Source organism: Pseudorasbora parva, chromosome 15 (genome assembly GCF_024679245.1).
Source record: "Pseudorasbora parva isolate DD20220531a chromosome 15, ASM2467924v1, whole genome shotgun sequence".
Lineage (NCBI taxonomy): Eukaryota > Metazoa > Chordata > Actinopteri > Cypriniformes > Gobionidae > Pseudorasbora > Pseudorasbora parva.
The window spans coordinates 5,664,923-5,685,455 of NC_090186.1; the positions used below are offsets into that span (position 1 = coordinate 5,664,923).

General features: G+C 38.5%; 1 protein-coding gene across 4 annotated transcripts in view; it reads left to right on the forward strand.

Annotated features, from left to right (window-relative positions):
- itsn2a (intersectin 2a) overlaps window positions 1-20,525 on the forward strand; it is a 77,864-nt gene extending 57,339 nt beyond the window's left edge. For all 4 annotated transcript variants that reach the window (XM_067416885.1, XM_067416886.1, XM_067416884.1 and 1 more), the window contains 21 exons: window positions 2,765-2,886; window positions 2,968-3,131; window positions 6,094-6,166; window positions 6,367-6,545; window positions 8,352-8,407; window positions 8,528-8,694; window positions 9,002-9,035; window positions 9,137-9,258; window positions 10,241-10,337; window positions 10,477-10,668; window positions 12,973-13,094; window positions 13,197-13,303; window positions 15,047-15,230; window positions 15,507-15,605; window positions 15,692-15,859; window positions 15,953-16,162; window positions 16,261-16,382; window positions 16,862-16,944; window positions 17,040-17,123; window positions 18,456-18,629; window positions 18,712-20,525. In XM_067416885.1, coding sequence (XP_067272986.1) covers window positions 2,765-2,886; window positions 2,968-3,131; window positions 6,094-6,166; window positions 6,367-6,545; window positions 8,352-8,407; window positions 8,528-8,694; window positions 9,002-9,035; window positions 9,137-9,258; window positions 10,241-10,337; window positions 10,477-10,668; window positions 12,973-13,094; window positions 13,197-13,303; window positions 15,047-15,230; window positions 15,507-15,605; window positions 15,692-15,859; window positions 15,953-16,162; window positions 16,261-16,382; window positions 16,862-16,944; window positions 17,040-17,123; window positions 18,456-18,629; window positions 18,712-18,869 — 2,717 coding nt within the window. In that variant the 3' untranslated portion in view covers window positions 18,870-20,525. The remainder of the gene's footprint in view (window positions 1-2,764; window positions 2,887-2,967; window positions 3,132-6,093; window positions 6,167-6,366; window positions 6,546-8,351; window positions 8,408-8,527; window positions 8,695-9,001; window positions 9,036-9,136; window positions 9,259-10,240; window positions 10,338-10,476; window positions 10,669-12,972; window positions 13,095-13,196; window positions 13,304-15,046; window positions 15,231-15,506; window positions 15,606-15,691; window positions 15,860-15,952; window positions 16,163-16,260; window positions 16,383-16,861; window positions 16,945-17,039; window positions 17,124-18,455; window positions 18,630-18,711) is intronic.
- Window positions 20,526-20,533: the final 8 nt, after the last annotated feature.

Below are 20,533 nucleotides of genomic sequence, written 5' to 3' on the forward strand. Positions count from 1 at the left end.
TATGAATTTCAGAAATGTGCATAAACAAAGCACACAGTTAGCTAACAATGTATTAGTAAAAAATGTAAAAAATATGGGCTCAGTGAAATAAGAATACATGTTGTTAACTATGATCAGGGTATATAGAAAATTGAGCATGGGTGCGTTGTGCTGACAGATCCGCTAGAATGTGAGTTTTGTGAGAATAAGGGTAAATTACTGCTAAACATTTTATTTTAATTTCATATTATACTCTGAACTACTATGTCATACATCTTAATTAGATTAGGTTAGTTCCCCCAAAAATGAAAATAATGTCATTAATTCCTCACCCTCATGTCGTTCCAAACCTTCATTCATCTTCAAAACACAAATGAAGATATTTTTGATGAAATCTTAGAGCTTTCTGTCAAACGGAAACGGTTTTCGATTCTGTCCTGCTTATCCTGAGGAGAGGACCGCTGCTCGTTCAGTTACTCGCGTATGCTCAGTATCAGCGGCTCGTGAGTTCATCAGATCTCTCAGCAAAACATGACTCAGTTCAGTGAATGGATGGAGTTACAACATATAATTCAAGACATTAGTTTAGTTTATTTATATTCGGAGGGACTGTCACTCATAAAGTGAGTAACTAAAGTAACTTGTGTGATCAGCGCTGATTTGAGACGCGAACCGTTTAGAACGATTCATTCCGATTTGGTGAACTGGTTCGCCCGGTTCACTAAAAAGAACCGGTTCAAAAGAACGATTAGTTTGTGACCGGACATCACTAGAGTGATGATCCGATCAGGCTCACAAGTGCAGAAGAAATTGTTCGCGTTTGTGCCTTTCTGAATTGTGAAAATTTGCAGCGAACACTTGACTAACTTACACAGACACAACACAGCCGGGCCGGTTGAAGAAAAATGCCATTCCTCGGTTAAAAAGGGGTGCAGCCACTGTGGAGGTAATGTAAACTTTATTTATCCTTCCATTTGGGCACACACAGCTTGAGGAAAGATGTGCAGTAGCCTAATAAAATAATCGTGCTTTACACACACAACACTCTTCCCAACTGGACTCCCTTTTTTCCGGCTACCGCTGGGTTCCCACGGGATACAGCTAGCCTTGTAACACACTGTTTAGATTAATTTAAACAATGGCTAACATCTCACCGGAGTTGTCCTTTAATGATATTAAAGCCACAATATGTAATTTTTCACCACTAGAGGTCACATATTCAAAACAAAGGTGTAGCTTGATGACGCCTTGATTAGGCGGAGCTTTTAGTACTTACGCTTCTTTTGCTCGTGTGTGTGTGTGGGAACGCAGCGCTGCTTTATCATATCACACACATCTGAGTGTGTTGAGAGTGATGTTATAATGCTACTCTGTGTGTTCACTCGGCGCTACTATGAGACACTTGTTCACACTGCAGTGAGAGATGGATATTAGGCGGTAAAACATGGTACTCTGTGCGGTAAATCAAGAACACCAGATTTAAACAATAAGACTAACTGTGTTGAGCTGGAGAACAATCATTAGTTTTTTGTCCATTAATGAAATAACTAAAACTAATTTAACTAAAAACTTAAAACCATAAGTATGATGTCATGGATCGGCGATGTAAAGTCTGTGTTCTGGATAAAATGGCTTATTTCTCTGGATTTAAACAATGTTGGAAACGTTTGGGATAATGTAAGTGCACAAGTCAACAAAATATATAACATTGTTCTAGAGATTTTTGAATATTTTAATTCAAAATATTACATATTGTGCCTTTGACAGCTGCAACAAAATCGAATCAATGAGTTGAACTTGAGAACTGAATCAATCCAGTATGGGAATGAATCATTCAGACCAGCTTGTGAACTGGTTCAATCTACTGCAACTCGAAAAAATTATTTGTTGGACCACTTTTATGATATTTTATGATGCTTTTGCATCCTTTTTAAAACCTTGAAAACCTTAGAAAAATGTGAGGTGTGTTTGTATGAATGACCAGACAACAACAATCCAGTCAATCTCAAATTTAACAAAAAAGGAAAGAACAGAAGATCACAACTTCGTTTCATGTTGACTTTAGCGATTTAGATGAATTAATCGAAACGATTCAATAGAATAATAATTAATTCATGTTTTTATGTTTAGAAGAATTAAAAATATATTGTAAAGAAAACTTCATGGCCAAATCTGGAACAAAATAGTACTTTATGCTCAGAAAATGCAGAGATCAGTTGAATTTGTTTTTATGTGTTGAAATATGTATTTAAATATGTGCGGCCTTTGCTGAATAGCTGTGAGATGTGGTTTTCAAACTTTATAATGCCAAGGACCCCCAAATATGATGAATATGATTTTTTTTTAACTGTTAGATAAATAGTAAGTGTGGCATTATAAATACAACATATTGTTGCAAACTTAAATTGGCTATGGCTAATGTTGGATGTATAAACCTGAAGAAGAACATTTTCAATTAAAAATGATTTGCAACTTTCACAATAAATGTAAGCAGCTTATGTTCTGCATTGAGAATACTGCCTTACAACCCCAGTGAGCAAGATAAAGGAGACTATAGTTAGAAAAACTCACTAAGATATACATTTCTGGAAAGTATGTGTACGGCAAGAAAGGAGAGAAACATTTAGAAATGAAACTGAATGTTTGGTAGATTTGATCCATTTTTTGCTTTGTCTTTTTATTCTCTCAAATTTTCTGGGGCCTCCTTAGAACCTTCTGGAGGACCCCTGGGGGTCCCCGGACCCCAGTTTGAAAACCTCTGTGTTATACTGTGTGTTTTGTGCAGGTTTGCAGCCAGCGGTGAGCACTGAAGACACATGTCCTGCCCTCACCAGCTACAGAGCGCTCTACCCCTTCACAGCACGCAACTCCGACGAGCTCACGCTGGAGGCGGACGGTCTGATCCTGGTACACGTCAACACACACCCACTCACGCAGCTGTAAATGAACTTAAGTACACATATAATGAGGCTTCCTGTGGATACACAGGTGGATGAATCAACAGTTAGGGAGACCGGCTGGCTGTATGGGAGTTTCCGTGGTAACAGCGGCTGGTTTCCAGAGAGTTATGCTGAGAGATGCAGTAAAGACGACCAGGCTGACCTGACTGCACCTGTTACACACACCACAGCGCCCTCTAACAGCTATCCTGGGTATGGCACTGGCAGCTTTATTACTATCTAGGATGTGCACTTTAACATTTTAGTATAAGTTTATCAATATAAATGTTTTTTTTGTTTTTTAAAAATCAGATTAAAAAAAACGTCCTCTCAACCGAACAGCCATTGTATTTGAATATATTACTTTTAAACATGCTCAGATTCGTGTTCAAAATAATCAGGCATGTTTTGCTCAAAAATGAAGGCAAGGAAGAATAATATTTAATCATATTCAACGATATGCACAAACCAAAAAAACCAGAAATATATTTTTTTATCATAGGCCTTTTTATTATATCACACAGAAATAGGGTGACCACCTGGTTAATGCTCTGTTTCAGGGACAGATTGTTTTAATTAATCATATAATCAGAGGTTTGTACAGATTCACTGAAACAGTTGTGTACTTTATATATATATATATATATATATATATATATATATATATATATATATATATATATATATATATATATATATATATATATATATATATATATATATATATACACATCATATATCACAAGATGTATATTATCCTCATCATGCTTTTCTGTTTTAATATACTTTAAAATATAATTTATTTCTGTGATCAAAGCTGTATTTTTAGCATCATTACTCCAGTCTTCAGTGTCACATGATCCTTCAGAAACCATATTAATATGCTGATTTGATACTCAGTTATTATCAGTGTTGGAAACAGTTATGCTGCTTAATATTTTTTATGGCCTGTGGTACTTTATTTTAGAATTCTTTCAGAAAAGAACAGGATTTATTTTAAATAAAAATATTTTCTAGCAAAATAATATTTACCCACACTTTATAAAATTGAATGCATCCATTCTGAACAAAAATATAGAAAAGAAAAATGACTGAGCCCAAATATTTGAACGGTAGTGTACAACCCCAAATCAGAAAAAGTTGGGACAGTTTGGAAAACGCAAATAAAAAAAGAAAGTAGTGATTTCTAAATTTACTTTGACTTGTATTTCATTGCAGACAATATGAACACAAAATATTTCATGTTTTGTCCGGTCAACTTCATGTCATTTGTAAATATGCATTCTTTCCTGTCATTCAGACCTGCAACACATTTAAAAAAAAGTTGGGACAGGAGCAATTTAGGGCTAGTAATGAGGTAAAAGGGTTAAATAATGATGTGATTTGAAACAGGTGATGTCAACAGGTGATTGAAATTATGATTTGGTACAAAAGCAGCATCCAAGAAAGATCTAATCCTTTAGGAGCAAAGATGGGCCGAGGATCGCCAGTTTGCCAACAAATACGTGAGAAAATTATTGAACTGTTTAAAAACAATGTTCCTCAAAGAAAGATAGGAAGAGATTTGGATATTTCACATTCAACAGTGCATAACATAATTACAAGATTCAAGGAATCTGGAGGAATTTCAGTGCGTAAAGGACAAGGCGGCAAGCCTAAGCTGAACAACCGTGATCTCCGATCCCTCAGGCGGCACTGCATCGAGAATCGTCATTCATCTATAAGCGATATCACCACATGGGCTCAGGACTACTTTGGCAAACCTTTGTCAAGTACCACAATACGTAGTTACATCCACAAATGCCAGTTAAAACTGTACTGTGCCAAAAGGAAGCCTTATGTTAACAGTGTCCAGAAGCGCCGTTGACTTCTCTGGGCTCGGAGGCATCTGGGATGGACCATCACACAGTGGAAATGTGTACTGTGGTCAGATGAATCAGTATTTCAGGTATTTTTTGGGAGGAATGGACGCCGTGTGCTCCGGACCAAAGAAGAAAAGGATCATCCGGACTGTTACCAGCAACAAGTCCAAAAGCCAGGGTCTGTCATGGTATGGGGTTGTGTCAGTGCCCTTGGCAAAGGTAACTTGCACTTCTGTGAAGGCACCATTAATGCAGAAAAGTACATAGAGATTTTGGAGCATAATATGCTACCTTCAAGTAGATATCTGTGCCAGGGACGTCCATGCATATTTCAACAAGACAATGCAAAACCACATTCTGCACACATTACAAAGTCCTGGCTGCGGAGGAAGAGGGTACGGGTACTTGACTGGCCTGCCTGCAGTCCCGACCTGTCTCCAATAGAGAATGTGTGGCGCACGAAGACCCCATACTGTTGCCCACCTTAAGACTTGTTTGCAGGAAGAATGGGACAAAATTACACCTGAAACACATCATCACTTGGTGTCTTCAGTCCCTAAACGTCTTTTAAGTGTTGTGAAAAGGAATGGCAACATTACAAAGTGGTAAATGCTTTACTGTCCCAACTTTTTTTGAAATGTGTTGCAGGTCTGAATGACAGGAAAGGATGCATATTTACAAATGACATGAAGTTGACCAGACAAAACATGAAATATTTTGTGTTCATATTGTCTGCAATGAAATACAAGTCAAAGTAATTTTAGAAATCACTTCTTTTTTATTTTATTTGCACATTCCATAGTGTCCCAACTTTTTCTGATTTGGGGTTGTATATTGGTACACAATATTTTTATTTTAAATAAATGCTGTTCCTTCCTGAAGAATCCTAAAATAATGTATCACAGGCTATAAAAAACACTTTCCAACACTGATAATAACTGAGTATCCAATCAGCATATTTTAAAGATTTCTGAAGGATCATGTGACACTGAAGACTGGAGTAATGATGCTGAACATTCAGCTTTGATCACAGGAGTAAATTATATTTTAAGTATATTAAAACAGAATAGCATTCATTTTTAAATTTGAATAATATTTCTCAATATTACTGTTTTTTTCCGGTATTTCTAAAAAAATGCAGGCTTGATGAGCATTAGAGACTTTTTTCAAAAACATTCGACCGGCACCTGTGCTGAAGGATGAGTTAAATTTGTTGTGTTATTAATCTTTAAAATAATAGTTTCATCCATATATTTTAGATAAATAATTTAGACAAATTATTTTGACTCCTTCTTTCTCAATTACTTTCCTAGAATTCCTCGGGTGGACATAGAAGGACCAACACCAACACACACACCATTGTCTACAAACACACAGCACTCACAGGTTGGCATGTGTGAATATACACACACACACGCACACACACACACACACACACACACACACACACTCCATCGATCTCAAACACAACATAGTTTTTTGATCATTGAGAGAAATAATACTGTGATCATTGCCATTATACATGTTTATAATGTGTGTGTGTGTGTGTGTGTGTGTGTGTGTGTGTGTGTGCGTGCGTGCTGTAGGCTGTAGCTCTGTGTGAGTGGAGCGCTAAGACCGACAGTCACCTGGGCTTCCCCAAAGATGCCATCATCACGGTTCTGGAGAAGCAGGAGAACTGGTGCTACGGAGAGCTCAATGAGAGCCGGGGCTGGTTCCCTTGCTCACATGTCTCCATGGTTACCACCAATAACACACAGAGCGTGTAAGGGATGAGATACCTCTCACTTTACCTCACAAACATGCTTAATTATATAAGTATCTATTTGAAGACAGTTGATTATGTATTATTTTATTTTTAGTCAGGATGAAACGGAAATTGCAATATTTGTTTCTTCCCTATTGTGACATATATGCGAGTGAAGCTTCTCAAACAAGAAAAAAAATGTAGGGCTTGATTTTGTCCATTGGGAATCGATTGCTATTGCTGTGATCTCATGTGATGTTTTCCTGCCCTTACACCAGTAAACATGCCATCTGAGAAGAGATGAAATGTAGCTACTTTGGTTAAAGATTACGAGGGCACATGAATAGTAAAAAAATGTATGTGCAGAGATAGATTAGATGTAATAAGTTTAGCAATATTCCATAACAAATACGATTTTTTTAAATTTTATGTTGACTTAAATATTTTGTCAAACAGCTTTTAACCCATTTTAGATCATCACAATGAGTTTTATTGTTCCTGACAGCTATATACATTTGCAACATATACTCTAAAACTTTTCACACTTTGCTTAACCCTAGGTTATCGTCGTTCACAACACCGCTTTTTACAAGTGTAAAACGTAAAGGACTTTAGTAATTTAGAAGAAAGTTAACACCACTTTTTACCCGTGGTTATGACACTTTTGCAGTGTTAATCCCGCATCGTGGTGCCAAACGTGTACAGTGTGAAACGTTACAATGTTAAAGCTAGACGCTTAGCAACAGACAACCAATCGCATGCTCTTATTTGTGTACTTTGGAGAGGCACGGAAACTGTGCATTGTATAAACAGTAAATTCAGCGTTTGAGAGGAAAAATGTCAAATGCTGACAGAAAATGCTGACATCCATCCATCCATCCATCCATCCATCCATCCATCCAGAGGGACCCATCCAAATGAAGTATAAACTCGATAGTACAGTGGGCAATGCAAGGATGGGGCGATGGTAGAGCTTTTACGTAAACAGGTCGCGTGCTGTGCTGTTCATCCAATCAATGACCCGCAAATATGCAAATGAGGACTTTAACCCGGGGTTTAAGGATGTCCAGTGAGTTTACGTGAGTTTATGAATACCCAGCATTAATTGTAAACCCTGGGTAAATTATGACTAGTGTGAAACCTGAAGCAAGATAACCCAGGATTCAGTTTGCCCGGGGGTGACCCAGGGTTAACTATTGCACGTGTGAAAAGGCCTTTGGTTTCTTCTATCAAAAGATGGCAGCTAGATTTGTAGTACTATAGGGTTTTTGCACTCTTGAAATAGTTAACCCGGGCAAACTGAATCCTGGGTTATATTGTGGTGAGAATGAAACGGTTTCTTCTTCACTCAAATTGTCGCGTTTCTGTCAGCATTTGACATTTTCCCTCTAATACGCTGAATTTACTGTTAATATACAATGCACAGTGTTTCTGTGACTGTCCACAGCACACAAATATGAGCATGGGATTGGTTGTCTGTTGCTAAGTGTCTAGCTTTAACAATCTAACACCGCATCGTGAAAGTTTGGCACCGCAATGCGGGATTAACACTGCGAAAGCGGATCCGGAGCAGGGATTCACAAAGTGTGAAACCTTCCTTTACCCGGGGTTAAATTGTTGTTTAGAACGGCGATAACCTGGGGTTAAGCGCAGTGTGAAAAGCCCTGATGTGTGTATGTTACTAGGAAAATTCACTTCATTTGCTTTTTAATTTTGGAATAAATGTATTGCATCTACCTCTTAGTCAATAAATATACACTAGTTGCAATTTAGTAATTTGATGCCAAGCTAACTCTTTTATCTTTTTGTGTGTGTCTTTTCAAGGCCATTATGTTCTACCATGGACGAGATTGACGTTTCCGACTCTGGTCTGCTTGAGGGTGAGGAGTCGGTTAATGTTTTCACTAAACCATCTCTGGTCTTTCAGATGAGATATTATGGCATTAAGTTGTCATTTCAGAGGTTTTTGTCATGTTTTGTTTTTGATTTCTCCTTGTTAGAGTATGTGGCTCTGTACACTTATGAGAGTCCGGAGTCAGGTGACCTGACGTTCTGTGCGGAGGATGCCGTTCTGGTAACGGAGAGGGAAGGAGAATGGTGGAGAGGGTGCATCGGGGACCAGTCTGGCCTCTTCCCTTCCAACTACGTTAAACCCAAAGAGTCTGATGTATGCATATGCAGATCATTTTATATATTATTATGTGTTCATGTTTACCATATGAATAGCCAAATACAAGCATCGGCTTTGTTTTGAACAAGTGACCTCTAGCTGCAAAACTTACATACTGTGCCTTTAATGATAATTTAAGAAAATTATAATTTGAGTACTACATTCTTTTGAAGAGAATGTTTTTCAAAATGTTTTTCATAATGTCTTTTGAAGAAAGAAGTTGCTGTTTTAAATGAAGCATTCATAGACATTTAAGTTGGCATATATTGTGATAATGATGTGCTCACTGTATTTTTTTTTTTAGTCTGCCAATCCTGGAGTTCCCAGTAAAAAGCCAGGTAAATTTTGAGAGCATAGTACCATAACATAGAAGCAAAAATCAAGCCTGGTTGTTTCACATTTTAAACATTGTTAAATTGTGCTCTTTATTGGTCTTCAGAGATTGCTCAGGTGACTTTGGCCAGTGCCGCCATAAAACCAGAGCAGCTGAGTCTGACACCTGGTCAGCTGATCGTGGTGCTGCATAAGAACTCAAACAGCTGGTGGCTGGGGGAACTACAGGTCAGTAAATCACATAACCAGACTTCACCTAACCTAAGGACAGACTTTGCTTATAGTGCCTTATAATGTCTTAAAGGGTTAGTTCACCCAAACATTTTAAATTTGTGTCATTAATGACTCACCCTAATGTCGTTCCACACCCGGAAGACCTCCGTTTATCTTCAGAACACAGTTTAAGATATTTTATATTTAGTCCGACAGCATATCTAAGTGTATGCACACTATACTGTCCATGTCCAGAAAGGGAATAAAAACATAATCACAGTAGTCCATATGAGACATCAGTGGGTTCATTAGAATCTCTTGAAGCATTGAAAATACATTTTGGTCAAAAAATAACAAAAACTACGACTTTATTCAGCATTGTCTTCTCTTCCGCGTTTGTTTTCAAACCTCAAATAAAGATTCAAACGGTAATGAATCAGCGGATTGATTCATGATTCGGATCGCCAATGTCACGGGATTTCAGTGGTTTGAAAGTAGTTTCCGCTGATTCATTACCGTTTGAATCTTTATTTGAGGTTTGAAAACAAACGCGGAAGAGAAGACAATGCTGAATAAAGTTGTAGTTTTTGTTATTTTTGGAGCAAAATGTATTTTCAATGCTTCAAGAGATTCTAATTAACCCACTGATGTCTCATATGGACTACTGTGATGATGTTTTTATTCCCTTTCTGGACATGGACAGTATAGTGTGCATACACTTAGATACGCTGTCGGACTAAAATATACATTTTTTTAAACTGTGTGTGAAGATAAACGGAGGTCTTACGGATGAGGAACGACATTAGGGTGAGTCATTAATGACATCAATTAAATTTTTGGGTGAACTAACCCTGTAATGAAACAGTTTTGTGAGGGCTGGGCTTACGGGTATGTTTAGGTTATAGAAATATCATTAGCATGGTATAAAAACAATAGAAGTCAATGGAAAGTCAGCAGCTTTTGAAAAAACAAACAACAAACGTGTTTCTCTTTGTAGGCGCGGGGTAAGAAGCGCAAAAAGGGCTGGTTCCACTCTTCTAATGTCAGATTACTGGAGGCCAACAGCGGCAAAATAACTCCTGCACCGCAACCATGTGAGACACACACACACATACACACGTTGTCGTCATACGCTTTCATTCATGCGCTTTTGTATGTGGTGCTGTCTGTGTGTTGTTCCCCCCTCCCTCCATTCTGCTCCATCCATCCATTCTCTCTGTCTTCCCCCTGTAGTGTGTCAGGTTATTGCAATGTATGACTACAAAGCAACCAGTAAGGATGAGATGAGCTTCCAAAAAGGTCAGCTGATCACCGTACTCAACAAGGACAACCCTGACTGGTGGAGAGGAGAGGTCGCTGGGGTCATAGGGCTGTTTCCAACTAATTATGTGACGATGACCACAGAATGTGATCCCAGCCAGCAATGTGAGTACGAGAGTTACTTTATCAGTTCCTGTTTCCACATCAGATGATCTTTTGTAGGGCAAGGGTTGAGAGAATCGAAATTGAAATAGATTGAATTCATTGAATTTGAAATAACCTTTTGAAAAGAGTGTTAGAGAGAAGTTCACACACAAACATATTTACTCAACTACTATAATGACAGAAAACAACAGTAAGAGAGATTTTTTGGCCATTGCCTTTCTTTCTTTCTTTCTTTCTTTCTTTCTTTCTTTCTTTCTTTCTTTCTTTCTTTCTTTCTTTCTTTCTTTCTTTCTTTCTTTCTTTCTTTCTTTCTTTCTTTCTTTCTTTTTTATCAACATGTTCTAATATATACTTTCCATTCATCTCTTCATTATTCATTTTCTCATCTGCCCTGATCTCCTCTCTTCCACCCTTTTTCCACGCCTCATCTGTGTTTTATTGTAGGACGATAGCTCTGGCCCCTCCTTCCTCTTCCTCCTCTCTTTTCTGGGCCAATCAGAACGCTGCTCTGGTCCAGGAAGCAGCCTCAAGCACGCCTCCAGGATTTAACAGATCCTCTTCAACTGTTTCTGTTTAAACTTTACTTAAATCGCAAATGAACACATCAGTTTACCCCCACTGGCTTTTTTTCTTTCTGTTTAATTGGGAAATGTTAGATATCACTCGCTTCTTTTCTCTGTTTCTTTTTTATGGACAAATTAATGGGGTCGTATCTTGAGCGATTGAATTTTCCTTGATCTTTTTTAATTAAAAGTTCTTTGTACTATGTAAAAACATATTATTCAAATCTCACAACTCTAAACTTCCTTTCTAGTCATCATTTACAGGAACTAACCAGCAAAAAATGTCTCATTGTGAAATCCTTGGATTTTTTACATAATTAAAGGCACAATATGTAAGATTTTTAGATTAAAATATTCAAAAACCACTAGATCAATGTTATATATTTTGTTGACCTATGTACTCACATTATCCCAAACGTTTCCAGCAATGTTTAAAAGTGCAACAAGTCTCTCATAGCAGTGGCCGAGTGAACACAGAGTAACGTTATAACGACTCTCAACACACTCAGATGTGTTTAGTCTGATTGTTTTAAGTGTGTAAAACAGCACTGCGTTCCCCCACACACACAATGAAAAGAGCGTAAGCGCCAACTGCAGCATAAGCAGAATAAAAGCTCAGAGACGGTGTTTGGCGCAGGTCTCTCTCATTAGCATTCGCTCTCAAGGGCTCTCGTGCGTCCTGCTTCATACCACCGTAACGCTAATAAAACTTTAATACATTCACTCATTCATGAACATGATTTCTGCCCGAGTCCGTCGGATTCCTTTCCATCGGCTGTGGAGGTGAAGAGTCAAGACTACAACTCCCATGATCCCACGCTCATTCACGCCGTCATCAAGATACACCTTTGTTTTGAAAAAGCGACTTCTAGCAGCCAAACTTACATACTGTGCCTTTAAAACCTGAAAACATTAACTTAATACCTAGTACCCACATTTGGCTATTCAGTGTTCAGTAACTTGATCTGCCCAGTCCTGGTGAGGTAATAAAGATGATAGATATTGCTTTTCTTAACCAGAAAAACCAGCAGTAAGAATAAATAGTGTGAAAAAATACTATTCCTTGCAGTCTTTTATATTTTTATTTTTAATACATCTTTACTCAGGTCCTTGTTTTAATTATTATTATTATATATTTTTATTTTATTTGAATTTTACTGAGCCTGACATCAAATGTGTATTCCAGTGTGCTAGAGAACTATTTCTTGTATCAATATCTGAAGACGGTGTTTGGCAAACAGCATGTTTCGTTGTAAAATGAGGGACATTGCCATAAAAGACAAAAAAAGAAAATATGGGTACAAGAACCTGGAGCAACATTATACATGGACTACAGGGTAAACATTTAAATACAAAAAAATATATATATGACATGGCCCTTTAAAGTGGCCTACCCTTTCACACAAGCAAGTACTGTTCATCAGCACAATGATATATCTGTAGATCACAGGATTGTTAGTCTGCCTCCGCGTTCTTAATTAAGCAGTTAAAGGAACTGATGACCAGCAACATGTGTTGCCCTCATTCTTGACCAGCTATGCAGCCAGCTAACAGTTGTGACCCTAGAGACCATTAGACTTCACTCTGAATGTCATACTGTAACCTTTCCTCTGGATGCATTTTTGTATGGAAAGTATTCACTTATATGAAGCAGAATTTCACAAATAAAGTTTTAAATTGTGACATGCTGTAGTGATGTGGTCACTGATGAATGCATGTGCGTGCATGTGTGTGTGTGTAGGGTGTGCTGATCTGCTCAGTTTAGACTCTATGTGCACTGAGGAGAGAAAGAGGCAAGGCTACATCCATGAGCTCATTCAGACGGAGGAGTCCTACCTGGAGGACCTGGAACTGGCGCTGGAGGTGAACCAACAGTCAATATTCATATCTGTGCTATGCGATTATGCTCTTTGTTTGGATTTATATAAATATTTTTGTTTCTTTCTTATGTGTGTGGCCCTTAAGGTGTTCTATAAGCCAATGACTGAATCAGGCCGTCTGACGGAGGCTGAGATGAGCCTGATCTTTGTGAACTGGCGGGAGCTGATCATGTGCAGCACCAAACTCTTGAAGTGAGTCAACACTGACGGCTAGAGGCAGTTTGGGGAATTGCAAGTGTGTGTGGTGGATGGCTTGCTATGGTTTGCTTTTGTTTAAGCCAATATTAATTCATTTTCCAGTTCTTTATGATGTTTTTAGTACATGGTTAAAGGCTTACATTTAGCTTACACATGGGACTATCAAATAGAAACCAATGGATGCCAATGAAAAAAATGAAAGAAATCGGTAACATCAGATAACCAATCTGTTCTTAAAATAGGAGAATTAATTGCAATTATTATCATTATGAACGTTAGTGATGGACCCTTTTTTTAAATCTTCAATTATTTTTATTTAATTATTTAAACCAATAATTTATTGTATTCCTTGTTTTTAGAAATCTTGTCAATACTACAATAACAATACTATATTCAATATTTTTTTTTAAATAAAAAACTTCTCGCAGTCTCATACATACGTAGAAAATGCACAAAAAATGACATAAAAACAAATTAAAACAGTATAAATTATATTAAAATAACTGATTGAGTAAAAATACATGAAAATAGCTACATTAGAGTAAAACATTACATTAAAAATAATAAATATAATAGAGTGGAAATACATATAAAATAACTATAATAAAGTAAAAATGCATAAAATAAAAATCTATTATAGAGTAAAAAATATTTATAAATAGTTTCTGTTCCTCTCAATTCTGATTTCGTTTTAACTCCTACGGTGGCCGATTTAGTCCAAGATTAACACGGCAATCCCCCTCTTCACATTCGACACGGTGCCCTCGAGTGTTAAAACTCGAAAGGCGAAGCTTGAATTTACGGGTATGTCCCTCTTTGGCTTTCAAGATGGAGGAGCAACATCTCGACCGGCATTCAAACCCCTCACCCGTATGTATTTTCAATGGCATATTATAAACTTACGAGAATACTTTATTACTTGAAAGAAGTAAATATACATTAATGAGCACATATATTTTTGAAAGAACTACGTGTTTTAGCTAAGAATAAACTAAAAAAGTTGTGTAGCTTTAAACAAGCCAAGTGGTCACTAAAATGGCACACTAATAGACAATGTTGTACTTTAAAGGTCCGTTTTTCATGTGTTTTCAAGGCTTTGATTATGTTTACAGTGTGCAATATAACATGAGTTCATGTTTCGCGTGTAAAAAAACACAGTATTTTTCACACAATTGACTTATCTGTACAGCGCTGTTTCCTCTGTCCTATAAACGGCCTGATGATTTCCTTGTTCTATGAAGTCCCTCCTTCAGAAACACGGAACGAGTTCTGATTGGGCCAGCGCCTCCCGTGTTGTGATTGGACAGCAGCTTAGCGCACTTTACCCGGAAAGGTCCCGCCTCTTACCATAACGGGGCGATGCAAGCGCTGAATGCGCGCTCTTCTCCACGTGAGAGCAACAAGACCACGCCCCATTTTTTGCGTGTTCTTGTGGGCGGAGGGTTAGTCAACAAACGGTTCTAGTGACGTCATTACAGCAGGAAGTGCAGCGGTGTAGTCCAAACCGGCCGCTCGCTGTAGGCTTTGAAAGGGAACTTCTGTTAAATAAAATATCTCGCTTGGCATTGAACTTTGAGCTTTATAATTTTACAGGTATTATTTATGCTCTAACATTACACACTAACTAAAGAAAGATGAGATCGCGAAGAACAGGACCTTTAAAGTACATTTTGATTCTAGACAAAAAAAAAAAAAAAATGTATTCAATGTATAGTATGCTGTGTGCGTGTGTTTCAGAGCTTTGCGTGTCCGTAAGAAGATGTCTGGAGAGAGGATGCCGGTGCAGGTGGTGGGTGATATCCTGTCCTCAGAGCTCTCTCACATGCAGGCCTACATTCGCTTCTGCAGCTGCCAGCTCAATGCTGCGGCGCTGCTGCAGCAGAAAACAGACACATCGCCGGACTTCAAACTCTTCCTCAAGGTAAAGCCAGTTATAATACCAGGACAAACCGCAGTGAGGTGTGTAGTGTTAGGACTGGTCTATATTAAACATGGAGTAACAATAAGGTGGCAATATTAATACGTTTTGGTGATTTTAAGGACACTATTGCACAATAAACTATTTTGGCCTAGTGTTGGGTTGCCACAGTAGTCCACAAGATGGCGCTGTAGTGTGGATTACTTCACTGTAGCAGTGATAAGACATTAATTAGGCTCTAATGCTTCTCTTCCTCGTGTTTTTCACTCTTCTTTGTAGAAAATTGCCAGTAATTACCGCTGTAAAGGAATGCCACTGTCCAGCTTCCTCCTGAAACCCATGCAGAGAATCACACGCTACCCGCTGCTGATCAAGAACGTACGAGAAGCAATCGGCACGGACGTAATTCTGCAATATTTTTTTATGATTTCTATTGAAACCAGTGATTGTTTATGGTTGTGTAGATTCTGGAGAACACGCCTCCAGCTCACGCAGATCACACACAGCTGCAGGCGGCTCTGGAGCAGGCCGAGGAGTTGTGCTCTCAGGTCAACGAGGGCGTGAGGGAGAAAGAAAACTCGGATCGGCTGGAATGGATCCAGAACCATGTGCTGTGTGACGGAGTCATTGAGGTGAGAGCCTTTCTGTGCCACTGAATGACCTCCAAGTGTAAAACACTTTTATTATGCGTTATTGAATTTATGAAGATTATATTCTTGGTTTAGCATCTCGTTTTTAACTCCCTGACGAACTGCCTGGGCCCTCGAAAACTGCTGCACAGTGGCAAACTACATAAGACCAAGAGCAGCAAAGAGCTCTGGGCCTTCCTGTTCAACGACTTCCTGCTCCTCACTTACACCTCCAAACAGTTCTCATCTGGGGCGGACAAACTCTTCAATCCCAACTCAAATGCACAGTACAAGATGTATAAAACGGTAAAGCAACCCGATTGGTTAGATGTCCCTCAGCTTGTACTCAGCTGTATTAGATAATAATATAATCTTCTTATCTAAGATAATCTTTCTTATTCTAGCCGGTGTTTCTGAATGAGGTCTTGGTCAAAATGCCTTCTGACCCTTCTAGCGACGATCCAGTTTTTCACATCTCGCACATTGACCGGGTGTACACACTCAAGACTGACACCATTAATGAGAGGTATGAACTAAAATGCATAAAGGCCCATTCACAACAAAAATGGCAACTTAACAATAACTATATTAGCGTCCATACCAGTGCTAATGCTGTTTATTCTAAGGGCACACTGCCGCTTTAAATGCTCCAGCTCTTTAAAGCAAGATGGATTGTTCTGATTGGCTGTCAATGTTTTTATCATTTATCAACAAGAAAAATCTATCTAAAAAGCGATTCCAACAATATTGTTCCTCTGTATCGTTATTGTTGTGGTGTAGACTTCCCTGTTCTCATAGAATTAAACAATTATTAAAAGTGTGAATGGGCCTTAAATCCATACACACACTTGAAACTTCACTTCCACTGAACTGAAATAAAGTCTAAAACATTCAGTAGAATATTATTCACATGTGTAGTGAAACAAAAATACTCCTTTATTAGAGTAAGTGTCTGTTGTGCTGTATATAGTTACTAACATTATTGAACCCTTTCATTGAACTCAGGACAACATGGGTGCAGAAGATCAAAGCAGCATCTGATCACTTCATAGAGACGGAGAAGCTCAAGAGAGAGAAGGCATACCAAGGTTAGGATTCAGTGATGACTCTCGGAGTCAAAGGGATTGAATGCAGCGCTACAAGTGATGTTTTTTTTTGATACAAGTCTGTGTGTGTTGTTTAGCTCGCTCTCAGAAGAACAGTGGAATCGGGAGACTGTTAGTAACGGTCCTTGAGGCGACGGAGCTGAAGCCCTGCAAACCCAATGGTTCGAATGACACACACACACACACACACACACACACACACACACACACACACACACACACACACACACACACACACACACACACACACACACACACACACACACACACGTGGGGACATTCCATAGGCGTAATGGTTTTAATACCATACAAACCGTATTTTCTATCCCCTTTTTTTAATAGTTGTGCTTGAGACTGCAAGACTTAATATATACACACACTAATCAGGCATAACATTATGACCATACAAGTGAAGTGAATAACACTGATCATCTCTTCATCACGGCACCTGTTAGTGGGTGGGTTATATTAGGAGGCAAGTCAACATTTTGTTCTTAAAGTTGATGTGTTAGAAGCAGGAAAAATGGGCAAGCGTAAGGATTTGAGCGAGTTTGACAAGGGCCAAAGTGCTCCAAGGAAGGAACAGTGGTGAACCGACGGCCAAGGCTCATTGATGCACATGGGAAGTGAAGGCTGGCCCATGTGGTCCGATCAAACAGACGAGCTACTGTAGCTCCTGAAGAAGAAGTTAATGCTGGTTCTGCTAAAAAGGTGTCAGAATACACAGTGCATCACAGTTTGATGCGTATGGGGCTGCAAAGCCGCAGATCAGTCAGTGTGCCCATGCTGACCCCTGACCACCGGCGAGAGCGCCAACATAGTGCATGTGAGTTTCAGAACTGGACCACATAACAATGAAAGAAGGTGGCCTGGTCTGATGACATTTTATTTTACATCACGTGGATGGCCGAGTGCGTGTGCCACGTACCTGGGGAACACATGGCCCCAGGATGCACTACGGGAAGAAGGCGTGCCGGCGGAGGCAGTGTGTTGATTTGGGCAATGTTCTGCTGGGAAACCTTGGGTCCTGCCATCCATGTGGATGTTACTTTCATGGAAACTGTATTCCCTGGTGGCTGTGGGATGTGCTAAACAAACAAGTCTGATCCATGGAGGCCCCACCTCACAACTTACAGGACTTAAAGGATCTGCTGCTAACATCTTGGCACCAGATACCTTACCACACCTTCAGGGGTCTAGTGGAGTCCATGCCTCGATGGTTCAAAGTAGTTTTGGCAGAAAAACAGGGCCAACACAACATTAAGATCATAATGTCATAATGTTATGCCTGATATTTGAGATAATCCTTTGGAATCAAACTCATCACCTTGGGATTATTTTAGCAGCTTGATTTTTGTACTGTGCTTTTGTTTGGCTCCTCTAGTAAACTAATCTAGTTTTAAAAATGTTTATATATTAATACTGAAGAAAAAAAGCTAAAATACTGAGTAGGAAATGATTTTTGCAGTGTGTGATGTGTTGTGTGTTTTTAGGGAAGAGTAACCCATACTGTGAGCTAACAATGGGCGCTCAGTGCTACACGTCCCGCCATCAGCCCGACACGCTCAACCCCAAATGGAGCTTCAACTGCCACTTCTTCATCAAAGACCTGTATCAGGACGTCCTCTGCCTCACTATCTTTGAGAGGGATCAGTTTTCTCCTGACGGTGAGATTCTACACGGCATCGCACAAACAATATATAAATACACGATGATATCTATTCTTAACTGATTGTGATTTCGATACAGATTTTCTAGGCCGTACTGAAGTTCCTGTAGCAACAGTAAAGAAGGATCAAGATGGTAAAGGTCCACTGGAACGCCGTCTGCTGCTTCATGAAGTTCCTACCGGAGAGGTCAAAGTGCGTCTTGACTTGCAGCTCTATGAGCAAACACCTCACCTGTGAACGCCACATCTGCTTCATTAGCACTACAACATTAAACAGATTATTTAACAAAAAAAGTTGCTTAATTAGTGTTCATGTTTTAAATTGAACACTCTTGATATGAAGAAAGATGAACCACTTAATGGATGCTTACATGCTGTTATATAGAGGCTGGTAGTGTCATATTTACTCACACATGCTAATGATGTTATATGATGGGGAATATAAGGAAATAATGTTATTATTTGGTTGGGATATGAACTGGTTTGCATTTTGAAATTGCATTTATAATCTAAACATCTGACACAACTTCCTTTAATTAGATGTTTCTGGCCTAAATGTGCTTAAATGTGCCTTATTTTTCCTTTCATTCATTAAAAGCCAAATATTGCTATCCCAGCTAACAAAACGTTAAACTAATGTTAATAATTTTTTACCTAAATCATTTTCTCTGAACATTCTGAAACAAGTAGTAACATTTTAAAAAGTGTCCAAATGTAGCATTCAGAACAAAATGTATAAACAATGTTTAAATAACATTTTTGTGCTAATGTTTTGAGAACATTATTAAAGAACGTATAGCTTAGAATAAACATTATTCATTTTGAGAGATCCTTTTCCATAATATTAGCCAAAGTTATGAGAACGTTCCCTGTTAGCTGGGATAATGGAGAGAAACACTGCTTTACTTTCCCAGTCACTGGCAGTCTTTAATTGATTTTATTTTACTTTACTGCCTTAAAGGTGCAGTGTGTGAATTTTAGCGGCATCTAGTGGTGAGGTTGTGAATTGCAATAACACACTGCTCACCCCTCCCTTTTGAAGCACATAGAGAAGCTACGGTGGCGGACGCAGGACAAAGATGTCATCGTCTGATATAGCAAAAAGTGACTAGCGCTCTGTGGAGCAGTTTGTCCGTTTAGGGCCACTGTAGAATCATGACGGCACAAAATGGCGACTTTACTATAAGGAGACCCGCGGTGTGTGTAGATAGAAACGGCTCATTCTAAGGTAATAAAAACATAACGTATCATTATGTAAGATCTTTATACACCACCGCAAACATTGTTATTTATAGTATATTGCATTTCTTCTGCCAATAGATCCTCATAAATATTACACACTGCACCTTTAACCTAAACACCATGTACTGCTGCTTCCTATGTATAGAGGTCATAAATCACTGTTTGTTCAGTTGCTTGTTCTCTGGAAATGCCAAACATTAATTCAGTTTGTAGAATCCATGAAGCCAAGTACACACATGTGCTGCCCCAGTGGTTCTTGAACTTATTCTTGGAGCCCCTCAGCGCATGTTTAATAATTGTATTATTAAAAACTGAAACACTGTTTAATTATATACTATCTGAACATATGTGACGGAACACAAATTATTCTTTAAATGCCTAAATTAAGGAAATAATTATTTATAAATGCTTTAATAATGTATAATATGGTTCATATGGTTTTGCATTGATTATGCCTAAGCCTAATTGAACAACAGCATTAGTTTTTATGAACAGACTGGATCTGGATGTTGTACATTTGGGTTGATTCTGGATGTCGAAAGTTATTTGTTTAATGCATAATTGTATAAGCATTTATAGGAATAGATTGCTGTATTGGTTTGGGTACAATTATTCATATATACCAAAGACAACAATAAAAACCCAGAATTTCTCTAAATG